A 24,256-nucleotide genomic window follows, 5' to 3' on the forward strand; every position below is an offset into this window, starting at 1 on the left:
CCAACACTGGCTGCTAGCTGTGGGATATATGTGAGACAACCTAGCTGGTGTAAAACATACGCAGTGAAGAAACTTAAAATGAATTAGACGGTCTCTTGCTGAGACTAGCTACCAGTATTTAAAGGCACGGTCCCACATATCATCCCAGTCCTCTCCCTGAATGTCAGTAATTTCTTTCTCCCACCGTTCTCTACACCTGACAATTCCCAAAGGTGTTTTGTTAAAGAGAGATTTGTACACTGATGACAGAGGCTTAACCAAATCCTCTTCTGTTAAGAGGTTCTCCAATGTTGATGGTAAATATTCAATTCTCTGGGCCTTAAATTGCTCCTGAAAAGCATGGCGCAACTGTAAATAACGGAAGAAAAAAGAGTTGGGTAGGTTATATCTGGCCTTTATCTGATTGAATGTACAACGCTCCCCCTCTCTAGTAATGTCATTCAATACCTTAACACCCTTGCATGCCCAGATCATGGGGTCAGGAAAGGAGAAAAAATGCAGGAATTTCGGGTTCATCCATAATGGGGCTGAGGGAGTGACTCCCGAATAGCTAGGGGACATCAAGGAAGTAGTAATTTCCCATGCTTTAATTGTTGACTTCATCAAATCCGTCAGGGGCAAACAAGATTTCGAGCCCCTATAGAGGGCCAACTTTAAACTTTCATACGACCCCAGATGTGCTGCCTCTACAACCGTAGTGGAATCACCATTATCCGCTGTCAACCATCGCCTGGCAAATACCATCTGTCCCGCCAGATAATACTTCTGCCAGTCGGGCAATGCTAGACCACCCTGACCCCAAGGCTCCCGCAGGATTTTGATGCTTATACGTGGCGATTGTGGTGACCATAGGAAGGATCCTATTATGCTATTTAATGATTGAAAAAAAGATTTGGGGATCCACAAAGGAGAATGGCGTAGGAAATACAAAATCACTGATAGGAATTTCATTTTAATAAGACTTTCTCTACCCAACAGTGATAGAGGTATATTCTTCCATGCTGATGTTTTTTGCTTAAATCTATTAACTAATGGCAGGAGGTTAAGGGACATATAGTCATGAATATTGGCTGTTATTTTAACCCCAAGATAAGTTATTGAGGAGACCCATTGAAGCGGTAATGTATCATCTATTAGACGTTTTTCTGCCATGCCCAGCGGTAGAATTGATGACTTGCTCCAATTTGCTCTCAGACCCGAAAAGGTAGCAAACTTGTCTAAGATCGATAGAGCAGCTCTGAGAGACGGCCCAGGATCCCTGAGAAACAAGAGCATGTCATCAGTGTACAACGCAATGCATTCTTTTATAGTTCCCACCTAAATTGCTCCCACATTCTCAGACTGCCTAAGAGCCCTGGCCATAGGTTCCATCATTAAAGCGAAGAGAAAAGGGGAGAGCGGACAACCCTGCCTGGTGCCTCTTCCTATTTGAAAAAACTCAGAGACCAGGGAACCCAGCCTAATCGCCGTCTTAGGCGCACCATACAGGAGTGCAACCCAGCGGCAAAAACCAGGACCAAACCCCATGGCCTTCAACACTGCTTGCATATATTGCCAGTCTATAGAGTCAAAGGCCTTCTCAATGTCAATGGAGACAATGACTCTGACCGGATACTCTGTATTATCCATCTGCAAATGTGTGAACAATCTTCTAAGATTTGTATCTGTTGACATGCCAGGCAAAAACCTGTTTGGTCAATATCGACCAGGGTCGGAATAACCATGGCCAATCTTGTAGCCAATACTTTAGCTATAATCTTGAGATCCATGTTAAGCAATGCTATAGGACGATAGGAGGAGCATACCTGTGGGTCCTTGCCAGGCTTCAAAAGAAGCACCATATATGCTTCCATCATTGAGTCCGGCAATGCTCCATGTTCCCAACAGTGTGCATGCAGTAAATTTAATCTGTGGGCCAGTTGTGACATATAGTGCTTATAAAAATCAGCGGGAAAGCCATCTGGGCCCGGAGCCTTCTGTGGAGGGAAAGCAAGTATGGCTTCCTCAATTTCCAAAACAGAAATATTTTCATCTAGCTGAACCACATCTGCGTCAGACAGCTTTGGCATTGAAAGACTAAATAGTAGCCCTTCCAACTCTGCCAAATCATAGGTCGGAATAGGTGAGTAAAGGGATTTGTAAAAATTTACAAATTCGCCCAAAATTCCCACTGGGTCTGAAACTGGTGCCCCTAGATTATTTTTTATCACTGGTATGTTAACTGGTATTCTTTGGTCCGCTGCCAAATTTGCCAACAGCTTACCATTTTTGTCCCCCTCTGCAAAAATACTCTCTGCCCGATGCCTCGCCTCCGTATGAGCCAGGTCTGTGAAGTGTAATTCTACTGACCTTCTACAACCCAAAAGGAATGCATAATTAGCTTCTGAGGGAGAGTCTGCCTGAATTTGTGCACACTCTCGCTCTTTGGCCAGAAGAATTTCACGTTCCGCATTGTGTTCCTTCCTGGCTGCTTTGATTGCTGAAATGCATTCACCTCTTGATACTGCTTTAAAGGTATCCCAGACTATAGGTGGGTCAGCTGAGTTTACATTTGTTGCCCAGAACATAAGGAGGAGTATTTGACAAAGTTTTTCTCACTTTGTCAAGATTTTTCTCACTGAACAATAAAAGAGGATTGCTCAGAGATGGATTAACTCTGTGTGGCAAGACTGGGCTCAAATGATAGGAAATCTTATACTCTACAGTATGATAAAAAAAAAAAAAAAATTCGGGTTTATATCCACTTTAAGTAGTAGTCAGTACAGGGTTTCTAGAAAGAGATCCTGTTGCATGTTAAAACATATCAGCAAAGGGCCTATCTGGAAAGAAGAGACATACATACTCTCTGTATGTATCTCTACTGCAGTCTGCACCACTGAATGCTGCTCCATTGCAGAGAACTGGCCATTGAGTTCCACTGAGAAACCAACAAACCTATGAGTGTTGATCTCAATGGTCCCCAGCAGCTCTCACTGATTCCTCCTGCTGACTTCCATGTCATTGCGGGAGAGTGTAGTGACATTGAGGTCAGCAGAAGGAATCGATGAGAGCTGCGCGGGACATAGGGGATTGAGTTCTTTTTTATTGTATTTGTTTTTAATCTATATGTAGATTAATACATGTCCTATTTTAATATATTATGAATTGGACTGTATGCATAAGTTGGAGCCTTTCTGCATTTATACTGTTTTGTGAATCGGTAGACTTTTGCTATATCTTATTCTGTCTGACCCACAAGCACCTGAAGTTATTATGTACATTGACTAGAGCAAAACTTCTGTTGAAAATTGCAAGACCAATTAAAGCCCTTTGTAAGTCACGTGACACTTGCCCTTATCAGTGATGTGAGAAAAATTAGGCCCATGTTACATTTAATTGTGTTGTGTTCTTTTTCGTAACGCTTTTTGAGATAATTATGTTTAGAAGAATTTTCTCCTTTATTTAACAAGCTTTTCGCCTCGCCTCTTGACAGTCATGAAGTGTTTTAGGCAGCGAGGGAAGGAGAGTTAATTAACATTTAGTTAAATCGCATAGAGCAAATGGGACCATTAGAAACACCAAAGTACACAAACTCATTATATCTCTAATAGAGGTGTTATTTTAGTGCTGAGCACAAATCAATTTTCCTGGAATTTGCGTGATTAAAAGAGTTCACGCTATATGATATGTAAAAACAGATATCTTCTGATGTGTTTATTCATTAACAGAAAGACAGGTGCATAGTGTTTGTGTAGGGTGAAGGACATTAGGAATCTTGCCACCCTTGCATCTTTTCAGGGTTGACCAACCCACTGAACCTAATCACAGTCAAAGTACCAGATGAGATGAGAAGGAAGGGAAAATGTGAAGGAAAATCTTTTTAAAAAAACAAATAGTTTCTTCCTTCAGGAGAACAGTAGATTTTTTTTAGACCCCATTCACATCTAGTGATTTGGAATCGCAGCGATTCCACCCACGGTCCCAGGTATCTTCATGTTTCACTGATATAAATCTAAAAAATTATTCACAGTTCCTCATGGACAGAACTACGCACAATCCGAAATAGCTGTATGCAGTTTAAAATGGCCCTGTGCTAATATGTTGCATCTTTATTGTAAATAAGCAGTTCTCGGTGCACAGTTGGCCTATGGGTAAATAAGAATGATTTGCATGGCTCCACCCACTACCGTAAAATTATGAATAAACCCCTAAAAAATGTTAATGTTAATTCGCACTATAGGCGCTGGTGCTTTCACATTGGGATATGTGAATCTAATGCAACTTTGTTTTATACTTTGGCATTTTGGGCACAGAGATGTTGGGGAAGAGAGATATCTCACAGTTACATTTTCATGTTAATGGTACATGTGACAGTACTATATATTTGACACAATAAGATTTACAATGTACATTGTGTAAATTTATAGACAGCTGTCTGGTAAAAGCCTATGTGCTCCCTATATAAATGTATTGACTTTATATGTGAAACAGATCATTAGGTAGAGGAATTATTGGCAATGTACAGCGGAGGAATTATGACTCAGAACACTACATACAATAAATGGCCTGGAATCCGGGTAGAGACGATGACACGATAAAGAACAACACAATAAGCCATTCTGTCTGCAGGCTGATGGTGTTTGAAAGCTGTTAAACTTATGTCAAGCTTCTTGATGCATGGATATATCCCTGACTTACTGTTTCACATTAAGGGTTTTATCTGTTTTACACTTAAGAACTGCATTTACTCACATTTTCTGTACCTAAATTAACCATTTTATGGTAGACTTTACACATCCATTAATAAGAACTAAAAAAAAAATACTTTAGGGCTGTATTGGTTATTAAAAAACATACAGCAGCTAGCATAATACCATAATACATAGCATAATAAACATTACAAAACAATACTGCAAAGCTAATATAAATTAAAATGTATGTGCAATACAATAGTGCAATCCAAATATATCAAACTATTATGTATCACTACAAATTGAAAAAAAATAAAACAAAGAAATACAATAGTGAAGTCAAAAACTGTAAATTCAGTGATTCTTTGATTATGAGGGAAATGACAGATGTGGTTGCTAGTTTCGCCAAGGATGGCGTCATCAGGAGCCAAATCATCTTTGACAAAACTAGGAGGTCAGAGACGGAACACACGCCATTACGCATATGCGATCCTGTCAAGGCCATCTTGGATTCTGGAATATGAGTTGTTCTTATTTTATGACGTGCCTGGTTGTCATCTCTTCATTGTAGGTACACCTACCTACAATGAAGTTTTAATTGGGATTACACTATGGAGAGCCTTTCTTTTTCTTTTTCATGATACTTTGTCCAACTGAGTATATATGCACAGCGATCTATTGTGCAGCAGTACCATCATTTGACATATGGTTTTGAGGAAATCTGAATATCTTAGATTGATACACAAGCGCTGGTTGACCACTCTTAATTGGGGGTCATATGATTCTGGTAAGCCCCCCTCTGTTGCGCACAGAGCTGCTGCGTGGTTTATCATTAAGAAGTTTGGTGGCATTTGGCATCCATCTGTCATTTCCCTCATAATCAAAGAATCGCTGAATTCACAGTTTTTGGCATTGCATTTGGATTTCTTTATTTTATTTTTTAGATTTGTGGTGACACATAATACTTTGATATATTTGCATTGCACTGTTGTATTGCACATACATTTTAATTTATCTTATCGCTGCACTATTGTTTTGTGATGTTTACACATCCATTGCCATCAGTTGCCAATACTTTTTAGAGATATAGAGCAGCCTATACACAAAAGTCACAGGACCTAACTATTCAAAACACAATCATGCAATACACACATGCAATGCTGCGAAAAGCCCTTTTTCAAAAAAGCTATTATAAAAGCAGCATGCATTATAATATGTATCCATGTCTTTATGCCATTGTGTGCACTTCAATATATGGTATATATTTACGTATAATACAGGAAAAACGTACTGGAAAAGATTACATATGCTGAATTACATGGGTTCTATATATAAGTTTTTATGTATTGTAAGCTGTCTTGATCACCTTCTGGGCATTTGATCAGCTCTTCTGAATACCTTTTCTCCTGGCAGGGGAAAAGCAGCATAAAAATTTCCCTAAAGACTAACATGGAGGGGCATGTAGAGGAAGGGAAAAATAAATGGCAAATACCCTTAAAAGTGGTGTTTTTGATGCCCAGTGTGCATGAGTCTCAAAGTGGTTGATACTGCATACCAGATAGCTAGGTAGTTGCTGTGTACAATGATTGATCTGCTCTGTTCTACTTATTTCTTTTTCCAATCACTTGCTCGCTGAAGAATGGAGAGAAATGGAAAGAAGGCCCATGCACTGAATGTGAGTGTCAGGATGGTCAGGTGACCTGCTTTTCACCGTCTTGTCCCACATGTCCTCTTGGAAATCTAGCAGTGAATGTTGAAGGCCAATGCTGCCCAGAATGCAAGCCAGGTATGCTTGATTATTATGTTTGTGTTTCTGATTGAAACAAACCTTACGTGAATGCTATATGATTACTACATTTGAAAGTGAAATTATTTGTTAGTGATCTCCTCACTGAAAGAAAGTGTCACAGAGGTAGTGTACTTTCTGTGTTACAAGGTGAATATAGACCCTAAAAAGGGCCCAAATGCGGGGACTTAGGAACTGCCTGTTGTTCAATAAAGATGATGTCATTGAGGAGTAGCAACAGCTAACAGCAACAAAGCATGGTACAAAATTGACAGGGAAAGTAGTGGTCAAATAAGCAAAAGATCAGGGCAGGTGGATAGCATACCCCGCCCCTTAGTTTATTTAGCGACGTGAGGCGGCGGAGCTGTCAGACGGTGGGAGCATTTGTTGGGTGCAGACCCCCCCTTTTTTTTGGGTTGACGGCTGGCATTCATCATGATTGGCATTTGCGATGGATCTACACCGGGGAACATTGTTTTAGTTTTTTGTGCAGGACTGTTTGTGCATTTTCTGGTTAAATAATTTTGATTACAAATATGTCAGAAAATTTGCAGTAATGCAAAGAAAGCACCTAGTCCACTCACGCAGTGGCTACAACTGTGTGTGTATTTTTTTTTACTTTTTGACACTTTTTTGGTGAATGAGCAGGGGTACATTTGGGGACCAGGCTCAAGGGGGTTTCCAGGTTCTAAAAAGTCATCCCCCGCACCACTGGGCCAAGGTTGTGGGGAGGAGACCCTTGTTCTCATCGTCATGGGGATCCGGTGCTTGGGGGGAGCATGCTCGGATAAGGGTCTGGTATTGATTTTGAGGGGAGGGCCCACGCCATTTAAAAAAAAAAAAAATTATGTGAGGTTCTCCTTAAAATCCATACCAGACCCGAAGGGCCTGATATGGATTGGGGGAGGGACCCCCACACTGTTTGTTTCTAATGTTTTTATTGCTGCCATTTGTTTAGTTTGCATTCAGCTGTCAGTGGGGAACACCGCTGACAGCTGATGAGTCATCCATTGTTAAGGACGTGGTGGCTGGCTTTCCGGCCTGCTCTGTAACAACTAGCTATTCACTGATTGTTAAGGATGCTGGCGGCCACCCTCTCCTTAACAAAAACACTACTGCTCCTAAACACTTTTGAAAACACTCCTAAACATTGCAAAAACAGTGGCAACATTTTATTTTATTTAATTTTTTTTTTTATCCAGCCTTTTTATTTAGCAATTTTTAAGCATCTAGTTTGCATGGAGCCTAAATCACGCCAGTCCCCCTGGCATCCTTCAGTGGTAACTGACCGGCAGTCCAAGCTTCTAGTTGTGTATGGATTTTAATGAAAGAGAATTTCATGCAGTTAAAAGTGGTTGTAACCCTAGAAAAGAAATGCTTCTGTTCCTTTTAAAGCATGATCTAAAAAGGATAGTGCTTGTGCCGTGTAATTTGTCCCATTGTATGATATAAAATACCTGGTTGGTCCTACCTGTTTCTGTGTCTCCCTGTATGTGCTGACCATGGTAATCATGGCTGCTGATCCATGATACCGTGGTCACTTTTGAAGCCTCTGTCATCCCACTCTCTGCTCTCTACTGTGAGTCTCTCCCTCTCCCCCTCCCTCCCTGCCTGTCAGCTCAGTAGTCTATGTGAGAGACAATCTCCTCCCCGTCCCTTCCCTCCTGAGTAATCGATTAGTAATGTATTAAAATCGCTGGCATCCCCTCTGCTTTAGACAGATATAAAGTACTGTGTGTCAATATTTTAAACATTACATTCTTAACCACTTCCCGCCCGAACTATAACAGAATGACGACCGGGAAGTGATTCTGTTATCCTGACTGGGTGTCATATGACGTCCAGCAGTATAACATGCCGGTGCACGCCCTCTGACACGCCGCATTTCCGAATGTGATAAGAAGCCTCTGACAGAGGCTTCTTACCACGTGATCAGCTGTGACCAATAACAGCTGATCATCACGAGAACCAGGAAGTGCCAGTAAATGGCATTCCTCGGTTCGCACTGACAGGGAGAGCCGATCGGCGGCTCTCCCTGTCAGAGAGGGGGGGTCTGTGCTGATAATCAGCACATTGATTATCAGCACAGCCCCATCAGATGTGCCAATCAGCTGCCAATCAGTGCCCAGCAGTGCCCCAATAATAACGTCTGCCAGTGCCCACCACAGTGCCAATCAGTGCCCAGCACAGTGCCAATCAGAGCCCACCACAGTGCCAATCAGTGTCCATCACGGTGCCATTCAGTGCCCAGCATTAATACCTGTCAGTACCTGCCCAATCAGTGCTGCCCATCAGTGCCATATATTAGTGTCCATCAATGCCACCTGTCAGTGCCAGTCAGTGCCGCCTGTCAGTGCCCATCAGTGCCGCCTGTCGGTGCCACCTATCGGTGCCCATCAGTGCCACCTATTGGTGCCCATTAGTTCTACATATCAGTGCCTCCTCATCAGTGTCCATCAGTGCCACTTTATCAGTGCCAACTCATCAGTGCCCATTGGTGCTGCCTCATCAGTGCCGACTCATCAGTACCCGTCAGTGAAGGAGAAAACAAAATTTTATAACAGAAATGAAAAAAAACTTTTTTTTCTTTAAAAATGTTGGTCTTTTTTAGTTTGTTTAGCAAAAAATAAAAACCACAGAGGTGATCAAATACCACCAAAAGAAAGCTTTATTTGTGGGAAGAAAATGCTAAAAAATGTAGTTTGGGTACAGTGTTGTATGACCGCGCAATTGCCATTCAAAGTGCGACAGCACTGAAAGCTCAAAATTGTCCTGGGCAGGAAGGGGCAAAAGTGCCTGATATTGAAGTGGTTAAATACCTTTTTGCACAGCTCCACTGCGTGGTCACGTAGTCTCCCTTTGCTGGCCGGCTGACATCAGAGGGGAATTTCAGACCCTCCCGCTGCCCTCCTTAGATTGGGGAAGAAGAGTGGAGAGGGATCACGTGACTGCACAGTGGAGCTGTGGAAAAAGGTATTTAGAAATATAATCTTTAAGAAATAGTCACACGGGTTGATTTACTAAAGGCATCTAGGCTCTGCACTTTGCAAAGTGCAATTGCATTCTGCAGGAGCAGTTGCTCCAGAGCTTAGTAAATGAGCAGAAGATCTGCTGATTTTCATCATCCAATCATATGCAAGCAAAAAATGCAATTTTCCTTGCAGGTGATTGGATATTCTTTGCAAAGTGAAGCCTTACCTCATTTACTAAGATCTGGAGCAAGGGCACAGTCTATTTGCTCTTAGTAAATCAACCCCACAGTGCTTTATATCTGCCTAAAACAGAGGGGATAAAAGTGATTTAAACGAGTGACTTAACAACCACTTTTGGTCCAGTTCACACTGGTGCAACATGCACTCCGACTTTGAGAATACCTTTGAGAATACTTTGAGTCGCTCCGACTTAGAAAAAGGTCCCTGCACTACTTTTGGTCCAACTTCGGCACAACCTGCATTGACGTCTGTTAAAGAAGTTATATGCAAGTCGTGCCGAAGTCCCGCTAGGATGCTGGCTTCAAAACTTTGAAGTTGCAGAAGTGTAAACCAGGCCTAAAGGATGTGATGCTTTTAAATGTAAATATTTATACACCTTTGAACCCAAAAGTAACAACACTTTTGGATATACATGAAAAATTGTTAGATCAACTAATGGCGAGCAGAAGTGGCCACACATGGGTTGAAATTCATTCAGTCCCTGTTGAACCAATCAAATTTGGATCCATCTATGGCCAGCTTTAGACCACGCTATGAAACGATAGGTTAAAATTGGGATGCAATTATTGTAAGCATGCTTATTTTACTAACACATTAAAAGGCTTTACTGACTGATCCATTATCTCATTTATAAAAAATAGAAATGTTGTAGCTATTGTGTAAATTTTAGTTTAGACAGCTTTGACAGATGAGGTCATATTAGTAATTTCCCTTTGGGATTAATAAAGTATTCTGAATTTGAACATACAGTAAATGCGATGTTATGTATAGCTCAGATTTTTTGTTATAGACAGTATGCTGACACACAAGATACAACTTTTTCTCATAGTCACTATTTTTCTTTTGCAGAGCTATGTAATCCAGACTGTTTAACCTGCTCTCAGTCCGCTGACCACTGCGACATGTGCCGGGATGAAACTTACTTTTTGCAGATGGGACTCTGCGTGCACAGCTGTGACCCTGGATTCTATGTGGACGGCCAAACATGCCTGGGTAATTCACTCTCTGACGGCACCAGACAAAATGTGTCTTATGTTTATTTTACATTAAAAAAAGATGCAGTAAATATGCCAAAATATGGTCTTGCAGGTTGGCTGCTGTGGCAGAAAGCTGTTCGTTTTTCATTGTTCCACAGTATGCGGATATTGTAGATATTTTTGCAACCATAAAATATAATCTGTGAAAAACATTTACTGCATTTTATACTGATTGACTATATTAATTCTGACCAAAGACACACAGCATTCTGTTCAGTACGATTAACAATGGCACCTGTGGCCAATTTTGTCACATAACAGCCTGAAATGTAAAGACAATGGGGTTGATTTACTAAAGACGCTTAGATTGTTCACTTTGCAAGGGAAGTAGCACTGTGTAATGGAATTTTCTCCAGAGCTTAGTGAATGCGGAGGAATTTCAGTTTGCAAGAAATACCCAATTACATGCAGGGAAAATAAACAATAGCATTTTTGCTTGCACATGATTAGCTGATGAAAGTCAGCAGAATTTCATTTAATTCACTAAACTCTGGGGAACATTCCATTGCAAAGTGTAACTTCCCTTGCAAAGTGAATAGTCTATTTGCTTTTAGTAAATCAAACCCAAAGTAACATTTTACATCTTTAGAGTACCTTTACAATATGATGAGCATTTTATTAATTAATTAATTTTCCTTCAGTTATTATTTTGCCTGTGTCCCGTAGGTATAATTTAACTAAAGACACTTAAATCTAGTTGAAGGTGCTTGGCTGGAATGGAGACCTTATTACAAGATCATCAGCCTACCATATACAGAAAAGATGACTTTAAAACTCAAATTTAGTCAGTGCTACTAATATCAGAACAAGCATTCTGATCTATCTACATTACAAACGCATGATCATGAGTCCATACTCTTATTTGGCCTATGTCAGCCAGATTACATGACAAGATATTGGGGTCGATTTACTTAAGGCAAACAGACTGAACAACTTTAAAAAATGCAGTTGCACTCTACAAGAGCAGTTGCTCCAGAGCTTGGTAAATGAGGTAAAGCTTCACTTTGCAAAGAGTATCCAATCATATGAAAGGAAAATTAAAAAAAAAAAAAAAAAAAAAACATTTTTTGCTTGCACATGATTGGATGATGGAAGTCAGCTAAGCTTCTGACTCCAAAGCTAATTTTCTAAACTTTGGAGCATCTGGTTCTTGCAGAGTGCAATTTCACTTTGCAAAGTGCACAGTATATTTGCCTTTAATAAATCAACCCCATACTCTCTTAGTGCACCCCCAACAGAGTTCACCAAACCTTATGAACAGTATCTATGCTCTTGCCTTGCGATAAATGCAGTAGTGTATATCAGTAAACTTCAGTGTACACAAGCCTTAACAAATTAATGTCTTGTATATATGTGCCCATATAGTAAACTGGTAGGTGCCATACAAGAAGGGTTCCATCCTATCAAAATGTAATTGTTCTGTGAACATTTGCATCCATCATGTAGATGTTTAGTATTCTGGAGTTTTCTTATGAAAAGGAAATCTTGGATGTGGCATTTAGTATAATGCATAACTTAGATGTGATATACTTGTTTTAATGGATTTCTGATGGAGGGCAGAGAGGTGACCCAGGAAACTGCAGAGGGGTAGAATTCATTGGATTCAACTTCCTGGAAAAACAATGTTCTGTGTGGCTTATACATTTTGCTAAACAGAATTACAAACCCTTTGACTGGTATAACAGTTCATGTGTACAGTATGTATTTAAACCATGTTTATGGCTAGAATTCTGCTTTAAACCTGTTTTGTCAGGGCCATTGAAACCTAGAAGCCTATGTCAAGTTTAGTGGCGTTCGCGTACATTGGCTAACTTTACTACAACTCTATGACTAATTTGCCCAAATAAATATTTAAAAGATTTTTTTCGACTCGAGTCCCTAGGCCACTTTCTCCCTAAACTCTTGAATCCCAGAGCAGTTTTTTTTTTTGCAATGTCTTGGTTCCACACATTATACCTTTTAACATTTGTAGCCTACCTTGTTGCTTTCAAGGGTGATAGGACTTTAATTTTGTTCTAGATTTGGAATACTTATATATTATAGCCTTTATTGGGATTATATATGGAATTTGAAATAATGCATTATCCTGTAATTTTTCAAAACCTAACATTTATGTAATTAGCGTACTAAAATGACTTCACTACACCCCTCTGAAGAAGTCCCGCTATGAGAAGAAATGCCCTAGGAAGAGACGTGGTTGTGTGCGTGCTCACAGCTTTTCCCCTGGCCTAGGCAATACCTCAATGAACAGAGAGGCTTTTCCTATTATATTGACAAAATGTGCAGTACAGTGCCATGGGATTTACTTGCTTCAGTTTGCTACTGGATTGTTTTTATTTTTTTGGATTGGCATGTTTCATGTGAATGGACATAGCATCGTTCAGTGACCCGCAGGAGATTTTATTAATATGACTCCATATATCAATTGTAGTTAGGAGACACACATCTACAGTAAACTGCTCTAGTGATCTGTATTAGGCTACATTAACAGCAACAAATGTGAACTGCATTGGAATGAATCTTCTGCGTGCTGCTGTGAGCAGCTAGGTGTGTCTGCCAGCCCCTTCACTAAAATGACAGGCTGCTGACGGACACAGCTACAGTTGTAAGTCACTCTCGGTGACTGTGGTAATTAGCTGTGGTGATTGCGGCTGGACGCCCTTTGCATCCAGCAGCGATCACCGTAAGTAATCGCTGGCTGTATGGACAACCACAAATAGCTGCAGGCACTGGCAACCTGTTGTAATATGGGGGATGTCTAGCTCAATGGTAAATGTGTTTTCAGTGAATTCACAGCCAACAGGAACTTCAGTTTAAGGGCTTAGTAGCCCACTTTTATTGAAAGTAACAAAAATGAAAGTTCATACAAATATGGATTGCCCCCACAGGGGTTCTTCTCCGGCAGGAATACACTAAATTAAAAATGGCAATCCACCTGCCTCTTAAGGCTCACGCAGCCTTGGGCGCAGTACCTTGCTGCACAAACCCACTCCTGGCCTCTAGGAGGGGGCTTTCCTGACACTCCAGGCTTTCACACTACTCCAAGACTCACGGTCCCCTCTGGTCCCCAGGACTCTCTCTTCCAGTTGTCTCAGCTATGGTCTCCCGACTCTCTCAGCTGGCCCAGCTCTCTCAATCCACTGACCTGGAACCTCTCCCACATGGAGTGCCGTCTCAAGGATATTGTCTGGGTTCTTAAACGGTAGCACACCTCCCTCCTGGCTGCAGCAAGTGCTCCCACACCAACTCTCCTGAGCTTTGCTCAGATCTGCATTATAGTGAGTGTTTGCACCTGGACACACACACACACAACCTACAGAACTTCTAGAAAGCCCGGACACAAGACTGCCAATGATCTTTGAAGTCTTCAAGTTTCCAGCCCCAATCCAGACTTACAAAATCCAGAGAAGACTTAAAGCATAGTTTTCTCTGCTCACCAATCTTCTGCTGGAACTTCTCAAACTGCTGCTTTGAGAGTCCTGTGTCCATTTTACACTCATTTTGACCGAGACAGGGGCTCTCACACTGTCTTTCAAGTGAATGGAGCCAGCGGCCGCACCTAGCCGCTTGTGCAGCAACAGAAATCAGAAGATTCCTGCCACTGCAATTCACAAAAGCCTAAAGTGCCAGTGTGAATGAAGCCTTAGGCCCCTTTCACACTGCCGCAACTTGAAAGTCGCGCAATTTCGACACGATTTCAGGGAATGCCTGTGTAAACTTGAGGTCTATGGACCTCAACGCGTATCAAAGTTGGACCAAAGTAGTACAGGGATTACTTTGAAGTTGGTGCGACTTGAAGTCACACAGATATGAATAGTTATCATTGGGAATCATGGGGTACGACTTGTAATGCGACCCTAATGTCCAAAGTCATAGGAAAAGTCGCACAAGTGTGAAAGGGACCTTAATCAGTGAGTGATTTTTGAACAAGATGCTTTGGCAACTAGTAGAGTGTTTTTAACCTATGATACATTGTAACATTTTGGCTCTGAAAATACTTTGTATTTGCATCATGATTTTGATAGATATAGGGGATTTTTAATTGCTCTGCTTCTTCATATCACAAAGACAGAGGAGTCGTACTGATGAGTTGCTAGCTCTGCGGTCACAGATTATGGAGAAAAGTGTATGCGCAGTTGATGTGTGATGATTTACACTCTTGATATTCCAGACTGATATACATAATAATATCCTCGAGCCATGTGATGCATTTATGGATGGCACGTACTGATGGAATTTTAGTCATGCCTAATGGGCCATACAGGCATCTTATGGCACAAGATCCACATCATGCTCAAGTAATCTGCCATGGATATTATCAGTTGATACATGTGGATTATGCTCATGAGCACATCTGATTGACTACATATAACAATGCAGTTATTGTGTCCAGGAATACATGAAATATTTGCTGAATAAATGTGACCACAGGTGGAACTTTGAATGTTGCAACTGCTTTAAACATTTACATTATTAAACAGAGGCAAACTGCAATCTTGCAGTGTCCTCTGCAGGATGAAACCATCTTTTTCTGATTGAAGCCTTCAGATTGTCTGTAATTTCTATGTCATAGCTAATCACATGTGCGGAATGACTCTGATTGGTTCCCAATTGTTAGTGGGACCAAAGCTGTCAGTGACAACCAGATCTGACACCTAGCAGCTGCACAAAGTGTTGGCTAGTCATTGTAATAAGGATTTATTAACATAACCTCAGCATAGTGCATCATACTGTGAAATGTTAATATATAAATTGTGACTGGGATGGGGTCAGACTTGAAATATGTGAAAAAGGAAGAAACAATATTTTGTCAAATTGTTAGGCTTAGGTATCACATGGTACTGTATTATGCACTATGCTTTCAGTTCTAAGTAATTTAGACTCTTTATGCTTAAAGGATTAGATTACCTTAAAAAAAAAAAAAAAAAGTATGTAGTCACACCACACCATAGCAGCACCCTATGCTAAACAGATCTTACAACCATGCCTCTCCTCTGGTAACAAACATGTGGACCATATTCATGATAACAGAAGTCTACCGGAAAAACTGCCATTGCTTTACATTACTTTGCCCCGTCTTCCTACAGAGGAGGAGCAGCCATCATGGTGAGCACCCCCTAGTGCTAGCAGCAGCTGAAGCAGCTGCAGCAGGAGTGAGAGAGCACACTGCACATGCGTGGCCCTCTGGAAAATAGAAATAGCCTGTAGTGCTATAGGGTGATTGTAGGAAGACAGGATGGAGCCATGTAAAGCAGTGGCAGTGTTTCCTAGCAGGCTCTTGTTATTGCGAATATGGTCCACTGGTATGTTACCAGAGAAGAAGCATAGTTGTAAGATCTGATTAGCATAGGGTGCTGCTATGGTGTGGCGTGACTGCATAGTGTATAAATCCTGTATAACAATAGTGGGTTTTCTTTTGAGGTCAACTTACTTTTTAATGCCCTTTATTCAGAATGTGTCTATGTATTGCAGTGTATTTCCCTTGTGACTGTCATTTTTATTTGTGTTTACTTGTGCTAACAGCTTGTAAAGACACATGTTCCAGCTGTAACAATGGATTTGAGTGTACAGCCTGTACGGGATCTCTGTTGCTCAAAGAAGGACAGTGTGTAACGTCATGTGGATTGGGATACTTCCAAAGCCATCTTGTTTGCTCAGGTACAATATCAAGCTGTGTGGAATAAATCACATTTAGTTATATATTTTGTATTTTCTTTTTTTTTTTTTTTTTTTTTTATCGTGCCATCATTTTCTGTTTCACTTTAAAGTGAATAAACTGAAAACATACATTGTTAACAACACAACAAATAACAGAGTATAAGGATCCTGCTTCTTAAAATCTAACAGATTACAGCATGAACTCTATGCAGTTGTGTTAATATACAGTATATTAGTAATTTAAAGTGGATGTAAACCCCAAAAATGAACTCTTCTTTATTTGTCTCACTTTTGGACTGCTACATTTAGCATTAAAAGCATCTTAATATATCTGTTCAATAGGTGAAAAAAAAATATCTATTGTTCATGTCAGAAATTTAGAGCACTCCTGTGTACACCTTCCTGTGTTATCTCAAGAACTAGTAATTGGCCTTTCTAGTTCATATTTTAGGACCACAGAATGATTAGCCTTTGTGTTGTGAAAATGGAAGAATGAGTTTCAGTTGTCAGCGAACAGCATTAGGAGTTGAATGCATTTCTGGCAGATCAACAGGTATTTTTCTGCACTGAAGGAATCATTAAAAATGTAGTTCTCAATGGAATATGAGTGCAGTAATCAGCGCGCTCATAGCCCATTGACACTTCCTCCAGATCTTTAATGGAAAGCCTGTACAGGAGCTTGGCATTGCACCCACGAACCATTGACTGTGGAAACAAATAATAAATGTACATATTTCTGCAAAAAAGCAAGCATCTGTATTTAGCTTATGTAATTCAATATTTGGACTTCATTTTTATGCAAATACTACAGGGTTCTTTTTCCTCCTCTGTGCTCAATGGAATATGCCTTGAAACTGGTTGTGTCTTATGGAAAGAGTCCGTCTCATGACATTTATTTTTACACATTTCTAAGGGAAGATAATATTTTAGCTTAGGAGCTTGAGACACTTTTTATGGTACTGTACACAGAATCAGCATAAGTTGCATTACTTGAGTTACACAAAATGGTGCTTGGTATGTACAGTTATGACTTTGGGATACAGTGATGCAGATCCTTGATAAAATGGCATTGCTACAGCACTAGACTCATTTAGTGTCATGGTTACGTGTCTTAGAAAGGAGTCACATGGAGAGAATGGTGGCTGTGGTGTGTCTAGCCACAGGGGTCCCCCAAGTGCTGCTGTTGGAGCCTGCAGATAGGTCCTCCCTGGCTCTGTGTGCCAGTGTGCCATGCCCCCCTCAGATCCTGCCAGGCTCTCTGTGTACCAGTGTGACTGGGGTGCTCGGCCCTGTCAGTTCCAGTGTGGACTACTGGTCTGTGCATGGTGGAATCACTAGATATAAAGTGCTGTGAGACCCATTTAGTAGAATTGTCATGCACTTCTTCTGGAACAGTACTGCCGTCACAAAGCACTGATGCACACTGCTCTTGCCACCACTGCACCGATGTGCACACTGAATCAGTGCACACATCCTCTCCCACCACCGATGCACACTTCTTCTCACCACAATTGCACCAACACTCACTACTGTTGTAAAATGCGCACTTATCTCACTGACTTCTTCCCTGGTGTGCACTTCTGTCACTGAACACTGCACTTTTGTGTAGTTTTCTCATTACCACTTCTATGACATACTCTTGTAACCACTGCACTGATGGGCACCACTTTCGTCATCACTGCACTGATGCACACTTCTCCCTTTGCTACCAATGCATAGATGAACACTTCTTTTGTCACCAATGCGCACTCCTAATAGCACCACTACTGCGATGAGTTAAAAGCGTTTCACCATTGGGTAAATGTGCACTAAGATATCAATACAAAATCATGTATCTATATACAACTGTGTATCAATATCTTATCGTGCAAATAAAAGTTCCATTAATGTCCATAATCCTAAACAAATTAGATAATATCCCAACACCATGCAAATGATAGTTGAAATATGTCTTCTTTTCTTATATCCAATTGTGCTCCTCGTGAAATCTAAAATGCAAGCCTACCAGACACCAATTGCTATATAAGGCCCAATGAGCATGTAACAAACTATATCCTCCAGAGGTATAACAAAAGGTCCTCACAACTCTAGCAGTACCCGGGCATCAGCAACCGGAAGAATGATGTTTTTCTCAGGGTTCCACTTTAAAACAACTTCATATAGTTTATGCCACATGCTGGGTTCCTTCTCTGATGTTTTGGGAGGAGAATTCAGAATTCAATCACACCACCACTGTACCGACATGCACTTCTTTTCACATTGCTACTCCAACGATGAATTTATTCCCTTGCCACCACTTCATCCCATTGAGCGAACAGGCATACTTTATATATATATATATATATATTATTTCAATAGAACTCTGTAGGATTAAAATGTCAATTAACAATAAACTGTTTCTACCACTAAAAACAATAGGCTAAGGCATGCAAAGTCTAATTGGCTATGTCAGAAATCTTCAGATTCACTGTACTCCACCATGTAAAGTCTGTACATGAATGTAGAATGTGAAAAGTTGGCCCACAAAAGGTTGGTATAAGACTTTACTCTAGAACAAATACTATGAAAACCAAAAAACCCTGCTTTTAGGGTTATGTGTGTTTAATTTTTTTCAAAGATCTGAAGAAAAAAAAAAAAAACAATGACAGTGGGCCTTTGCTTAAAAATGTTCAGTTTATTGTTTGAGCAATATTGGATATTTTTATGACTGCATTCTACTATATTGCCTTTGCATTTGTGTGGGCAAATTCTCCTGTTACAGTAAGATTCTGGGAAAATGTCTTCATTGGTTCTCATGGGAATAAATCCAATTTTCTTTAGTTCAGCGTGGCTGCACTCATTGCCTAATACAGGGCTTGTGGAGAAAGCTTCAGATTTCACTGTGTCCATAATTCATTTCCAACAACCCAAGGAAAAATACCTCCGGTTAGTGCCTTGTAGCTTTTCATAGGAAAGATTCAGTGAGCGTTAAGTGGCATTTCTTGTTAAAATCTAGAAAACATCAGGTACAAATAAATTATTTACCGCATGATTGGCTCTACATTGTATCTACCATACTATATTTTACTATGTATGAGTAAAGCTACTCATACATTATGACGTGTGTTCCTTTTTTTTTTCATTTGATATCTGATCTATCTATCTAGTGTATGTCAGAGGAAATTTACTTGCAGGAATATGTGCAATGCCAGTCTATTTCTGCCTAATCAACAGAGAACAATTTAAGTTGTCTTATGGCTTTTCAGTTCAACGCATTCATGTTTGCTGTGGTAGTTTTGTGCTCATACATGTTTAAACTGGCATACAACTGTGTGAATGGGTACCTGTAGAGTTATAGCAGCCCTCAAAATTTCCAATCACCTGCTTGCATTTGGCAAGTGGAAAAAAGCTGAGAGTGAGTATGTGGAGCTGCATCGGGGGGTTGGGGGGGGGGGGGGGTGGGTGGGTGCCTCTGATTCTCCAGTACAGTGTTAAAACACAATTCTAGCCATCCAGTCAGTGGCACCTTTTCTGTGATAAGCGTAGTGTGACTCCTCCCCGGTTCGTGTGTGGTGGGTGGGTGGAGGTCAGGCCACGTGCAGTATGCGGGGATGGAGGCGGAGGAGAGGTGAGCTTTGTGTATCCTGTGCGGAGAGGGGGAGGGGGATAATAGTCCAGATGGTGGAGGAGGGAGGACAAGATGAAATGTCTCCATAGATGAAGCGATGTCTGCACACCGATTATCCACAATCATGTATCCATACCTTAGACACCATGACTATGTGATCTGTGCTCTGCCTATACACCTCTATATACACCTTTATATACTATATACACTCTATATACTCCTCTATATACTATATACACTCAATATATATGCTGTATATAACTCTATATACATCTCTATATACTATATACACTCAATATATACTCTATATACTCCCTATAAATACTCTATATACACCTCTATATATACACCTCTATATATACTCTATATACACCTCCTTATACTATATACCAGCCCTTAAAATTTCCACTCGCCTGCTCGCATTAGGCAAGTGGCAATAAGGTGAGGGCGAGTGTTGAGCCGCATCGGAAAGGGTGGGGGGGGCACGCCACCGGCAGGGGTTGGGTGAGGCAACTGGTGGCGAGTAACTTTTAAGGCCTGGCTAGTAGCTGAAAAAGATACAAAATGCAGCGCTAGTGTGTAAGAAAGTGCAAAAGTGAAGTATCACCTCACGTGCAAATATAAAGCTGATAGTAACTTGTAGGTCAGATATCAACGTGAACAATATACAACAACAAAAAGACAAACAAATCAGGAAAATTTGTCACAGGTAGGTGAAAATGTCCATATAAGACAGCAAAAAAAAAGAAAAAAAACTAAAACTGTGATAAACCAAAAAAATGGGAGTTTCTTCAGAAAAAAGAAATAAAGTCCCATGTGTAGATGATGCCTGTAGATGATAGTAAATCAACCACTATATGTGACGGGAATAACCTCTTCATAAGATATTTTGCCGCATCAAGATGGAAATATTGAAGGAATGGGTACGCTTACCATGAGAAGTGGACAAACTCACCATACGGCGGTGGGTCAATCAGGTGTTTGGATTCAACAATCTGGCAGATATTTGATGGAAGGAGCTGGTGTGGAGATACGCCTCAATACGTCCGTCACAATCTGTGGAAAGCAAATGGTGTAGCTAGGACAACCCGGCTAAAGAACTTGGACTCCCATCCGATGGTCACACTTGATAGGCAGGGCCGGTGCTACCACTAGGCGGACTAGGCAGCCGCCTAGGGCGCACTGCCGCCTAGGGCACAGCCAAGGCCAGTAGGGGTGTTGTTGATATAATTAGCGGCAGAGCAGCTGAAGCACGATAGTGCACCCTGCTTCCCCTGGCATCTTCTGGTGCTGCTCCTTCAGTCAGAGGCACCCCCCTCCCTCTCCTCCTCGTTCGCACCGCAGCTCCCTCAGATCGCTCAGTAACTCCTCAGAAGGCGATCTTGGGGGCGGAGTCCTGTTTTGTCCGAGTTAGGAGAGAGGATGAGCTCTGTAGGACGTCGCTGAGGAGGCGGGGTTGGACGGTCCGGAGTGAGGAAGAGGGCGGAGTGTTTGATCAGTAATGGAGGAGAGTGAAGTCGATGTCCAGTGATGTGAGGAGACGTCATGGGGCTCCGTACTCATCACACTGCTCGTCATCTGCCTGACGGTGAGTCACCTCTCCACACACCTTGACTGCCTTGTGTGTATGTGAGAGGACCTACTGCTAGGGGAATACCGACCTTCCTACACAGCTGTCTGCATATTGACTGTGCCCAGGGGAGTGTATTGTACCACCCCCCACCCACCTGTATACTTCACACCCCCCACCTGTATACTGCACACCCCCACCCCCCACCTGTATACTGCACCCCCCCACCCCCCACCTGTATACTGCACACCCCCACCCCCCACCTGTATACTGCACACCCCCACCCCCCCACCTGTATACTGCACCCCCACCTGTATACTGCACACCCCCACCCCCCACCTGTATACTGCACACCCCCACCTGTATACTGCACACCCCCACCTGTATACTGCACACCCCCACCCCCCACCTGTATACTGCACCCCCACCTGTATACTGCACACCCCACCCCCACCTGTATACTGCATACCCCCACCTGTATACTGCATACCCCCACCTGTATACTTCACACCCCCCACCTGAATACTGCACACCCCCACCTGTATACTGCACACCCCCACCTGTATACTGCATACCCCCACCTGTATACTGCACACCCCCCCTGTATACTGCACACCCCCCACCTGTATACTGCACACCCCCCACCTGTATACTGCACACCCCCCACCTGAATACTGCACACCCCCACCTGAATACTGCACACCCCCACCTGTATACTGCACACCCCCACCTGTATACTGCACACCCCCACCTGTATACTGCATACCCCCACCCCCCACCTGTATACTGCATACCCCCACCTGTATACTGCACACCCCCACCCCCCACCTGTATACTGCACACCCCCCACCTGTATACTGCATACCCCACCTGTATACTGCACACCTCCACCCCCCACCTGTATACTGCACACCCCCCTGTATACTGCATACCCCCACCTGTATACTGCACACCTCCACCCCCCACCTGTATACTGCACCCCCCCACCTGTATACTGCACACCTCCACCCCCCACCTGTATACTGCACACCCCCCACCTGTATACTGCACACCCCCACCCCCACCTGTATACTGCACACCACCACCTGTATACTCCTGCCCCCATCTGTATACTGTACATTGGGGGCATTACACAGGGGGCTTACATTAGGGGTATTGCACTGAGGTGATTACATTTGGGGCATTACAGAAAATCGCCACCTCCACCGTATACATGGGCAGGGCAAAGGGGGTGGAGTCGGAGCGGAGTTGGGGCGGAGCCAAGGGGGCGGCAAAATGAGGTTTCGCCTAGGGTGTCAAAAATGCTTGCACCAGCCCTGTTGATAGGATATACGAACTCCAAATGGTGTCACATCAAACCATAAAAAAAGGAAAGAGGAAAAGGGCCTCCATATAGTGCTTAAATCCAAAAATAAAAATGTAATAAAACAGCAAAAAGCTTAGCTTAACAGTACAATCCACCTAGTCGGGCAGGTACAAGGAGTGATCACATAAAAAGTAAAGGATAAAAAACAGTATCGCGTGGTGTCAGAAAGCACAAAGGCTCAGCAACCCGACATGTTTCGGACAAAAGTCCTTCAACTGGGGCATAAAACCTAGTGTTAGGCACCACGCTATATAAAGACCTTAAAATTAACAAAACAGCCGATCAGCTGGGAGTGCTGAGATTGGGCAGGTAATATGACCAATCAGCAATCCTCTACGCACACACACACCTTACTTCCCGGATGGTCATGTGACTATGTAAACCAATTACAGCCCTGGAACACCCTCCGTGGTCACATGTGTGACGCCGCCGTAGCAACGTCATTGCTAGTAGCTCCAAACTTGAAATTTTGAGCATTGCTTATAGCATACACACCATGTGGTCCATTTGCCTATCCATATTCAATGACTGCCCATAATGAATTGAGCACACAAACTTTGTGTGGCATGACTAGTCTTACACACACGACAGCTGGAGGGCCGTAGTTTGGAGATCCCTGCCTTAGTTCGTCGGCTCGGTATACCTATGCTATCTGTAAATTAAAACTTTTGTAAGAAAAAAGACACAATTCCATCAGTTCAACCAATAGAAGGGGAAAAAAGTATACAGCCCTATACACATAATTCTATCCCCACAGTTGATCCAGAAGAAGGCAAAAAAAACAATAAAGCATGATCCAATTAGTTCCAGCAGAGGGAAAAATTCCTTCCTGGTCCTCCAAGAGGCAATCAGATATTCCCTGGATCAACTTTACCTATAAATGTTAGTATCCAGTTATATTATGTACATTTAGGAAAGAATCCCGGCTTTTTTTTTAAAAACAATCTACTGAGCTGGCCAGAACCAGCTCTTGAGGGTGTCTATATAATATTTTCACAGCTCTTACTGTAAAGAAACCTTTCTGTATTTGGAGATTAAAACTTTTCCTCTAGACATAAGCGAGCCACCTTGACCTCTGTGATGACGTTAAATTGAATAACTCAACATCAGTCTTCCTTAAACGATAAAACAGAGGTTGTGTTGGACAGAGCCCATACATACAGTTGTGCTCATAAGTTTACATACCCTGGCAGAATTTATGATTTCTTGGCCATTTTTCAGAGACTATGAATGATAACAAAAAACTTTTCTTTCACTCATGAAAAGCCATTTATTATCAATCAACTGTGTTTACTCTTTTTAAATGATGATGACATCAGAAACTAACCAAATGACCCTGATCAAAAGTTT

The 24,256-nt window shown here is 41.9% G+C and overlaps 1 protein-coding gene across 1 annotated transcript in view; it reads left to right on the forward strand.

Annotated features, from left to right (window-relative positions):
* The window catches only part of FRAS1 (Fraser extracellular matrix complex subunit 1), an 830,295-nt gene that overhangs the window by 327,564 nt on the left and 478,475 nt on the right, over nucleotides 1–24,256 (forward strand). Inside the window, exons 12-14 of the mRNA XM_073597432.1 lie at nucleotides 6,309–6,456; nucleotides 10,518–10,661; nucleotides 16,229–16,363. Of these exons, the coding sequence (XP_073453533.1) occupies nucleotides 6,309–6,456; nucleotides 10,518–10,661; nucleotides 16,229–16,363 (427 nt within the window). The remainder of the gene's footprint in view (nucleotides 1–6,308; nucleotides 6,457–10,517; nucleotides 10,662–16,228; nucleotides 16,364–24,256) is intronic.

This window comes from Aquarana catesbeiana, linkage group LG01, assembly GCF_042186555.1.
Source record: "Aquarana catesbeiana isolate 2022-GZ linkage group LG01, ASM4218655v1, whole genome shotgun sequence".
In the NCBI taxonomy this organism is placed as follows: Eukaryota; Metazoa; Chordata; class Amphibia; order Anura; family Ranidae; genus Aquarana; species Aquarana catesbeiana.